General features: G+C 53.3%; 4 protein-coding genes across 4 annotated transcripts; 3 read left to right on the top strand and 1 right to left on the bottom strand.

Annotated features, from left to right (window-relative positions):
• Positions 1–2209: 2209 nt before the first annotated feature.
• On the top strand, positions 2210–3726 carry PG994_002649 (glycoside hydrolase family 18 protein; the record flags this gene model as incomplete). The annotated part of the gene is made up of 4 exons (XM_066854058.1): positions 2210–2346; positions 2419–2517; positions 2572–2621; positions 2732–3726. 4 exons carry the CDS (start codon positions 2210–2212, stop codon positions 3724–3726), a joined length of 1281 nt encoding a protein of 426 aa, XP_066719913.1.
• A 1065-nt stretch (positions 3727–4791) lies between these two features.
• PG994_002650 (uncharacterized protein) lies at positions 4792–5451 on the top strand (the record flags this gene model as incomplete). The annotated part of the gene is made up of 2 exons (XM_066854059.1): positions 4792–5129; positions 5277–5451. The coding sequence occupies 2 exons, from the start codon at positions 4792–4794 to the stop codon at positions 5449–5451; spliced, it is 513 nt and encodes a 170-aa protein (XP_066719914.1).
• Positions 5452–6217: 766 nt separating this feature from the next.
• PG994_002651 (glucosidase 2 subunit beta) lies at positions 6218–8098 on the top strand (the record flags this gene model as incomplete). The annotated part of the gene is made up of 3 exons (XM_066854060.1): positions 6218–6314; positions 6453–7394; positions 7449–8098. The coding sequence occupies 3 exons, from the start codon at positions 6218–6220 to the stop codon at positions 8096–8098; spliced, it is 1689 nt and encodes a 562-aa protein (XP_066719915.1).
• Positions 8099–8339: 241 nt separating this feature from the next.
• Positions 8340–9233, bottom strand: PG994_002652 (uncharacterized protein; the record flags this gene model as incomplete). The annotated part of the gene is made up of 1 exon (XM_066854061.1): positions 8340–9233. One exon carries the CDS (start codon positions 9231–9233, stop codon positions 8340–8342), a length of 894 nt encoding a protein of 297 aa, XP_066719916.1.
• Positions 9234–10087: the final 854 nt, after the last annotated feature.

Genomic DNA, 10087 nt, shown 5'->3' on the forward strand with positions numbered 1-10087 from the left:
AAGCTGATTTTCTATTGTACGCGCTTTCCATCTCCTACAAAAGACCGGATGGTTCTTGTTTCACACTCCACATGGACCGAGCCCCATTGATTGATGATTGATCCACCCGGAATTGTTTATCTATTTGCGGATGCCCTTCCTTGTGCCACGACCCCGATGATACGGCGGTCATACGGACATGGGGCTATCGGCTACTACTCGGCAAGCTCCTCGGCTGCACCATGATGCCTGCCAGACCCCATCCATGGGTGTCGCTGCTTGTCATACTACGATACCACAATGGTCTCCCAGTCAGCAAAATATGCCCCGTCCATAGGTACTCATACAATCTCGAGCGGGGCGGAGCCAGCTCCCGCTCCTGTTCGGACTTGGGAGGGACTAACCCGGCCGATGATAGAGACTCGAAGCAATCAATACCCTCCCTCTACAATGGGCTTGGCCATCGACTTGGTAACGTTACAAAGTTGATCACTAACGGTCAAAATGCAACCCATCATGCTAGCATCTGCCCAGACTGTGGGGTTAGATAAACCTGACAGCCTGGATTAGGGAGCAGTGTGATGGATTTGCTGGGGTGCAGCGTCATGGTGGTGAGATTGGCCAGGGCGAGAGATGACTAGTCCAACCATGGCACGCGATAACCACTCCCTTTCGCACATACTTCCGGAAGCAGAAGCAGGGCCCGACCCGCTAATCTCCCCGGTACTCTATCTGATTCTTTGATAGCTTCCCTCGGCACCGCAACCCTCAAGCCTAATGCTTCCTTCAGGTGGCCCCTGATCCTCATGAACGCCATTTTTCCTTGGCTGGGAAACAGCCGAACTCCTACGCCGATCAAAAGCTAAAATCCCTGCACCCCTGACAAATGACAAGACAGCATGTTCAATGTTACTATAAACATGTGGCTCATTGCTATTTATATGCAAGCTGCGCCGTTGAGTAGGGCATCCTGGTTAAATAACACGCCGTACCGAGGCAAAGCTGCATTTTGGGTTCTTCCTTGGCATCTGCCATCAGTATGCCTGTCTTAAACTTGCCGTCACGGGTAGTTCGCCCATGCAAGCCGTGACGAGCCCAACATGACTTGCAGCAAGGGTCGTCATTCGCTGAGAAGCTTCGAAGATCGGGTTGCCTAATCGCGCAATTGAGATGAGGATGTGACCCTGCGATAAGACGACCGTCCTCTCGAGAGCAGTATTCCCCGAATCACGGCAGGATGATTCGGCGCTTCTATGGCTGAGGCGCATTAGCCCCCCGGCCCCCTTGCCTCCATGTTCCTGTATACAGGAGGACTGGGATGGACTCTGGTCAAGAGCATACCAAGACAACCCAGATCAGATCGGTCGGCTAATCAGAAACACCCTGTCCGCTCCACCTTCCTGTTGCGGCATAAGACTTAGACCTCTTGTCACTTTCCTAGGGTCCCCAAATGCCATGTTACCCCTGATTGACAACACCCATCATTTGACTGTGTGCTTCCACACCTGCTGACGATTTCACACGACCTGGTCGTCTCTCGAGCCGCAAGGCTCCAGGGTCGACATATGTGGCAACGTTGCCGTCCATTTGGGCGAGGATTATCTGTCTGTCTTGCAGGTGTGCAGTAGTCCGGGGGTCACCGGTTTCTGTTCGCCTCTTCAACTCCCATTCGGAGATTGCTAATCCCGGAAAAGGAACCCCTCAAGAAGGATTGGACACTTGGACAGCTTGCAGCTTTCTCATGTTGTTGTTACATCTGGCACACCCGGCCTGCTTTTTCCGCTTCCTTCCTCACGAAGTAGCTGGGTAAGAGGCACTCACGTTACCAGTCGCTGGGGAACGATGGGCTTAGACAGTAGAAGGTGTGGGTCAAGTTAGCCCTCAACGGCCCCCTTTCTTCACCCTTCTTCACCCACCGGCTGGCTGACATGGGGTACCGACTAAGAGACATAGCATATGCAGCTCGATGGCAGCTTGTCTCTCGATACGTGTTGTCACTTACCGGGAAAGGGCAAACGGGGACATTCCATGTGTCTGACCTCCCTGCAGTATAAAGGGGTCCTACCCGTCCGTCGTTCTTCTGGAATCCTCACCTCGGCACGCCAACTGTAAGCTCCTATAGTCAGACATCTGACGTCGACTTCTTGTCTGCTCCTTTCTTACATTGTGCTTTTCTGGCATATATACCACGATCACTCCTTTCGTGTGCTATTCACAGATTATAGCCAAAATGCTGTCTAACACAATCCAGTTGCTGGCAACTACCTGCCTATCCCTCTACGCATCGGTCAGTCAAGCCTCCCCTCTCGCCTACAGTGTCGACAATCGCGCTGGCGGTTACGAAAACTCGGTCTACTTCGTCAACTGGTAAGTTGCACAATCATATTCCTATAGCGTAACATGCAAAGAGCATACACACTGACGCTGGCCGCGATATAGGGGCATCTACGCCCGCAATTACTTGCCCCAGTCCTTGCCGGCCAACCAAATCACGAACGTTCTCTATGCGTTTGCTAACTTTCAGGATGACGGGACAGTGTAAGTATAAAGCCCAGCAGGAGGTGACCAGACGGCAGCTGACATCTCCCATAGTATTCCGTCCGATTCGTGGGCTGACGTCGAGATTCACTGGGAAGGTGACTGTAAGTTACTGCCTTTCCTTTCTCGCCAACCTTTATCTGCTAGCTACCTGGGAAACAACGGCTATTATCTACCGTTCATGAATAAACAACTACTGACTTTCGCCGTCCAGCTTGGAACGACCCCTCCGGTTATGCTTATGGCTGCGTGAAACAGCTGTTCAAGCTCAAGAAGGCCAACCGCAACATGAAGGTCCTGCTGTCCATCGGCGGCTGGACGTACAGCCTGAACGGGCGGTTCGCGTCGGCAGTCAACACGGACGCCAAGCGCCAGCAGTTCGCCAAGTCGTCGGTGGCGCTGATGAAGGACTGGGGCTTCGACGGCGTCGACATCGACTGGGAGTACCCGGCCAACGCGCAGGAGGCGCAGGACATGGTCTCGCTGCTGGCCGCGATCCGCGCCGAGCTGGACGACTACTCGACGCGCAACGCGCTCGACGGCTACCACTTCCTGCTGACGGCCGCGGTGCCCGCGGGGCCGCAGAACTACGCCAACATGCGGCTCGCCGACATGAACCAGTACCTCGACACCTTCAACCTCATGGCCTACGACTACGCCGGCAGCTTCAGCGACGCCACGGGCCACCAGGCCAACCTGTACCCGAGCCCGGCCAATGCGAAGGCCACGCCCTTCAGCACCGACCGCGCCGTGACCGACTACATCGCGGCGGGCGTGCCGGCCGGCAAGATCGTCATGGGCATGCCGCTGTACGGGCGCGCGTTCGAGGGGACCGAGGGCGCCGGCCAGCCCTTCAGCGGCATCGGCGAGGGCTCCTGGGAGCAGGGGATCTGGGACTACAAGGTGCTGCCCAAGGCCGGGGCCGCGGTCACGAGCAACGACGCCGCGGTCGGCGCCAGCTACTCGTACGACGCGGTCAAGAAGGAGTTCATCTCGTACGACACGCCCGAAATGGTCCGCGCCAAGGTCGGCTACGCGGCCGGCAAGGGCCTGGGCGGCTCCATGTTCTGGGAGGCGTCGGGCGACAAGACGGGCGCGGATTCGCTCATCGGCATCAGCGCGTCGGCGCTGGGGTCGCTCAAGAGCACGCAGAACAACCTCAGGTACCCGGATAGCAAGTACGCCAACATTGCTCAGGATCTGATATAAGGCAACGGGCTTCTCTTCTGTTCCTCTTGATTTTCTAACATTCGTGTTCGGCTTGGGGGGGGGGGGGGGCGGTTTGTTAGATATATATATCTCATGGCAGGGAATTTTCGCTTCTTATACCTCGTCGGGGTTCAACCCTCAAAAGTTGGATTTTTATGGCATTTTACTTTATGATTATACGAGAAAGGGGGGCCATTGGGGAGTATCTGGATTATGATTTTACAGACGATGGGATGTCTTTGTCAATAGTTTGCATGCCTGGAATATCAGGGGTTTGTGCATCTTGCCTAAACTTCATGTTTATACTTACATAAGTTTACAATATTTACCATGCATCAGGTTCCTATATACATGCAGTAGTAATGCCTTTCGCTGTAGAAGCGAGTCATGGTTACGATTCTAGAGTCTGCCTTTGATGGATTGGTAGCTTGAAGAACATGTCTCGCTTTTGCTTCCCCTGAAAGCGGTAATGTCTCACCAAGAAATGCCCGTACACGCTACACACATGCTGGATGGATTACAGCCCGCCTCCAGCTAATAATTTGGAGCTTTCCCGTGTGCTGGGACACTCCCTAATGCAATATTAAGGCTCGGGTCAGCCCTTTGACCCTTTGAATTTACCCCTGGCCTTTACTTAGTTCCCAAGGTTGATCCACTGAGCCCTAGGACCCGAGATATAAATCACGGACCTTTTTGGCGTTCATGTTACACATCTGAAGGAAGATGTTTCTTGGGAGCGTACTCAGAGACTTCGATGCTGTAGGCGTCAACAATGTCGAGAAGTATACCAGGGTATATTGCACAATCCAATAACCAAAGTGCCTAAGACAGAGAGTCAGTGACAAAGATATAAGATTACATTCAGCGGATGTTCGTCCTTAGGCTCCTATATTCCCAGTTGGTGAGATGTTCCTATTATCCTGCGATTCAGTCAACCATATGAAGTGGTATAAATGTAGCTGGCATGCCAACTCACCGTGGACACATCAAAAACCACTTGACGACCATCCTTTCCAAATCCCCCTTTTCTATTGAACAAGGAATATCTCTGTTTACAAAAAGACCATGCATTTCACCGCATCCTTCCTTGCTTCTGCCATCCTCCCGCTGTCCCTGGCTGGAACAACACCCGTGGGGTACGTCGCGGAGCTGGGCCTCTACGAGGCCATCCTCGCCTACATCCTGGACACCAAGGACTACGCCCGGCTCGGCGAGTCCATGACCCAGGACGTCGTGTACGACAGCCGCCCGCTGGGCCTGGACTACGGCGGCCTCTCCGAGGGGCTGCAGCAGATTACCGACAACGTTCGTGCGGCCTTCGGGGACGCGGACGTTGCGCATCACGTGTCCAATGCCATCATCGTGCCGCACGAGGACGGGAAAGCGGCGAATGTGACTACCTAGTGAGTCTTTTTATTCCCTTCTTCTTCTTCTTCTTTCCCATCACATTCTCTCTTGGCCCCCTCTCCAGGTTTATCATAAATATATCGAAGCAGAAATCGACAGAAGTGTAGAGAGACAGAGTTAACCAAAGACATTGCCACAAACAGTATCGTCTGGTCGCGCTGGGACGCTGCGGCACTCCACGACGTAAAGAAGACGTTCCGTATCTACGAACGGTGCGACGAATACTTCGTCGTCGACAGTGCCGACGGCAACTGGAAGCTGAAGTACAGTCTGGTTTCGAACTTGGCACCAAAGGTGGAGCAACCCTACTTCGGATGAGAGGGATGATAGGCTTGTCGCGGGAGGCAGATCACAAGTCAAGGCTCTTTCTTCCCAAGCCCAATGAACATAAAAATGGTGTGCTATAGGCGGTTTTCATAAGTGATTTTGATATAAGTACATGTAATCATAATACCAAACAGCGGTTAAGTACCCAAAGTAAACACAGCCCTACAAGTCGTGCTCGCCTCGAACAGTTAGTGATGGCGTTGAATTAAGCTTGGGCTTGGTTGGCAAGGGTGGACAACATCCCAAGTAACCCGTCCAATGTAGTAGCAATGACAAGAAATTGGGAGATTAGGTACTCGAGCCAACTTATTTATTCCCACATCGTGTTACTGAGAAATGCAATGGACTGCGCAGCAAATCTAAAGAAAACTCTTTTAGATCAAGAAGCTACGGACCTGTTATGATGATGCATCTGCATATTGCATCTGCGAATATATGCGACATGCTACCTTTTTGGAAGCGTCACGGGTGGCAGTTTAACAGACTCAAGCATGCCCCTGGCACCTGGGCTTTGTCGTCGTCAATTGAGAGTTGATCAATTGACTGAGGGGACCATCCCTGAACCGAACCCCCGGCACGCCACATTCACCCCACACAGCGTGGCTGCTAAAGCCAGCTGGCCAGGGCAGGGGAGCTGGGGCGTTAGCTGTCCGGGCGGGAGCTTCTCCTCTGATATGTGTTTCGTGTTCAGTTCACTTACCACCAGTTCACTCTTCTGTTCAAGGAAAGGGTTCTGTCCCCAACAACAACAGCAAACATGCGGCAATCACGGGCATTAGTGCTATTGGGCTCAGCTGCTGCCCACAGTGGCCTCGTGGCTGCTGGTTCATTACCACGAGGTGTCGGCCCTGAATGTACGTCATCCTCCAATTCCTGCCCGTCTTCCCCCAAGTGCCCAAAGTTGCTGGGGTAGCTTGGTACTCCTTGGGAAGATTGCAACTTTCCACGTTTTGATAGATATGGCAAACACTGACCAACCAATTGTGCTACAGTTGTCAAGTTCTACGAGCTCAAGGACACTTTCACCTGTATCGGCCATCCGTCCGTTTCCATCCCCGCATCCAAAGTAAACGACAACAGCTGCGACTGCCCTGATGGCTCCGACGAGCCTGGCACTGCAGCATGTGCCTACCTGGACCCTCTCTCACCTCTTCAGCCATTGCCTGCCGCCTTCTCCGGCACCACCAATGCCAGCAACGCACTGCCCGGTTTCTGGTGTGCCAACGAAGGCCACATTGGCGCCTATGTCCCATTCATGTACGTGAATGACGGCGTTTGCGATTACCAACTGTGCTGTGATGGTAGCGAGGAGTACCGTGGTATCGGTGGTGTCAAGTGCGAGAACGGGTGTGCCGCTATCGGAAAGGAATGGCGAAGGGTCGAGAAGGAGCGCAAGGAGAACTTGGAACGGGCCAACAAGAAGCGCCGCACCATGGCCAAGGAATCTAGAGAGCTCCGACGCCGGGTAGAGGCTAAGATCGACACCCTGCAAGAAGAGATCAAGGGCCTCGAGTCCAAGCGTGACGAGCTCAAGCAGAAGTACGACGAAGTTGAACGATCGGAGCGCGGCAAGGTTGTCAAGACCGAAGGAACCGGCAAGCTGGGTGTTTTGGTTGGCCTGGCTCGTAACCGCGTCAATGAACTCAGAGATGCTCTCCGGGTCGTCATCTGGCAGCGAGACGATCTCAAGAGAAAGGTTGAAGAGCTACAAGGTATCTTGTCCGCATTCAAGGAAGAGTACAACCCCAACTTCAACGATGAGGGTGTCAAGAAGGCCGTACGTGCATATGAGGACTATGCTGCCAAGCTTGGCGAGACTCCGGCCGAAACCCTCCATGAAGATGACATCCAGGAAGTGCTGAAGGAAGATACCGACTCCAACGGCATCAACTGGAAGGAGTACGAGGATGGCGAGATGACCGATACAGATATCAGTAAGCTGCGAGTCTTCTTCTGGTGGCACATTCTGAGTTACTAACAACTCCTAGTCTACAGCTTGGAGGCTTACCTCCCCGGCCCTGTCCGCGATTTCGTTCACGAGAAGCTAAACTTTGTCCGTATCTGGATGATCGAGAACGGTATTCTTGCTGATAACCCGACAAGCTCTGGAGAGTCTCGCCTCGTTATTGCCGCTCGCGAGGCCTACCAGGCAGTTGAGGGTGATATCAATACCAAGGAACGTGATCTGTCCAGCCAGCAGGAGGATCTCCAGAAAGATTACGGCGCCGACGATATTTTCCGCTACCTCAAGGACAAGTGTGTGTCTACTGACTCCGGAGAGTACACATACGAGCTTTGCTGGTTGTCTCGCACCTCCCAGAAGTCCAAGAAGGGTGGCGGCCACACTACTATGGGCAACTTCGATCGTGTCGACTGGGAAGAAAGCGACGAAGAGGAACGTCATGATGGCAAGGGTCTGGGCCGAGGTAAACGCATGGTGATGCGGTACGAGAACGGGCAGGGCTGCTGGAACGGCCCGAACCGCCGAACCGATGTTTGGCTGGGATGTGCCGAGACCGAAGAGCTTTGGCGGATTGCTGAGCAGGAAAAGTGCGTTTACCGCATGGAGGTCGGTACCCCTGCTGCTTGCGAGGAAGCTGTGGAGCCCGGTAACGTAAGGGAGAAGGATGAGTTGTGAACTTACACGCGGTGATGCTACCTACACAATTATTACCTACACTGAATAGACAGTGGATAGACGACGGATGATGACTTAAGCGAGGGATGACAAAATCTGTTTTTAGCCTATTGAATCAAATTCTAAAAGCCTGATAGGATAATATTGAAATCATGCGTCGTGGTATCATTGATCATTATTTATTATACAAGTGATTAGTGTAGCAGCAACCTGGCTTTTTGAATTCTAATGCCTCGTTGCATCACCTCACCTTCTCGCTTTGCCTGTGACTTTCTGCAATCTTCCGCCGCTTCGTGCTCTCCTCTTGCTCCGCTAACACTCTTGCAGTGAGCGAGGCCGTCATGGAGTTGTTGATACGGCTTTCGATACCCGTCTCCTTCTCCTTTTTCCCTTTCTTGGTGCCATTCTCCTTCTCGCCATTCACGGCATCCTCAGCCTTGCGTTTCTTCTTGCCGCCGCTCTTATCCTTCTTGAGGTTATGCGCCAGACCCTTCGACTTGAGATCTTCCATCCTCGTCCTCAGTTTCTCCAGCTCGGCATCTGATGTAGGCAGAATTGGAATCACGTTGCTTTCTTCAAATGGCTCACTGCATTCTGGACAGTGTTGTTGCTGCTCCCTTTCTTTCTTTGCCTCCTCGCTGTTACTGCTGCTCTTGCCGTTGCCTTCCGTCGTCTGCAGCTCCTTCATGGCGGCCTCGGCGAAAACGTGACCGCAGGGAACAATGTACACGGCCTTTGTCCCGGCGCCCCCGAGCTCCTTGAGACTGACGGGGCACGCGCGGAACTCGCGCCCCTTCTCGTCCTTGCGCACCGTGAAGCGCAGCTTCACGACGTCCTTGACACCCTTGATGTCAATCTTGCGGAACGCCTCCTCCTGCGCCTCGGGCAGGGCGGCGTCGTCCGAGGGCAGGAGGCACTGCAGGATCGACTCGTAGTTGTACAGGATGCCGCGCCAGTCCGACACGACCATGTCTTTGCGGTTCAGGTCGAGCGGCTGCGAGGAGAGGGGGCACATCGTCCAGGCGTGCGTCAGGGACTCGTGGAGCGTCTCTTTGAGTTCGGCCGCGGATGGGAGGCGGGCGGCGTTCTTGACGAGCTCGCGGCGCTTGGGGATCGAGCCGCCATCGTTGCCCATTGTGCTGGTTGTTGAATGTTGTGGCTGTGGGTGAGGAAGTGACGATGCTGGACCCTCGATTCTCCAGGAAGCCCTTGAGATTCGACGACGAAGTGATATATGCCTTGAATAAAGCCCCTGGATGATCAGCGCGCTCCCTAGGTCGCGAATGTACGGTCGGGGAAAGCTCTTGATCTTGGATAGCCTTGGCAGCTTGGTTGTGAAAAGGGAGGCAAGTAGATTCACAGGTTCAACTAGCTGGGTTCTTCGTACGGGGATGGGAAATATGACAATGAATCCCAAGGACAACTTCACTCCTTAATCGTAGGCAGTGCCCCTTTTGATCTGTGTTATGCATGTAGTGGCTTTGGCCAACAGAAATGATGAAAGTGAAGTTGTACAAATGTTGTATGAGGTTACCGTCGATGAGGCAACCACGCCCCACCAAACAAGCCGTATCGATAACGATAAGATAGCGCTATACCGTGCTGGTGACGCTAGCTTGGTTTTCCGATAAGCATCTGGGCCGCTTCCCATTGCTTGAACTGGTTCAAGAAATAATTACAACAATAATGGCAAGCTTTTATCCGAACGGGTCTTTGCGCTTTCATAAATTTCGCGCTCAGATCCTGGCAGTGATATTTCCTTCAGCCATCAACTATAGCTCTTTATATGCCCTCTCCTTTGCCTTGAAGAGATCCTCATTTCAAGCTCCAAGAACGACCTCAGCTTGCCTGGTCGCTTCCTCGGTTCATGGCCCAAAGTCGTTAGTTAGCGCGCGGGAAGTGGGTTTAGCGCAAGACATCCCCAGCCGTGCTGTACCTCTGACAGCCCATTCTTGCTCAACTCGAGCATCCACACTGTCCTGGCCCACG

This window comes from Apiospora phragmitis, assembly GCF_038363925.1.
Source record: "Apiospora phragmitis strain CBS 135458 chromosome Unknown utg000003l:1.0-2676785.0:1.0-2680665.0, whole genome shotgun sequence".
NCBI classification, from domain to species: Eukaryota; Fungi; Ascomycota; class Sordariomycetes; order Amphisphaeriales; family Apiosporaceae; genus Apiospora; species Apiospora phragmitis.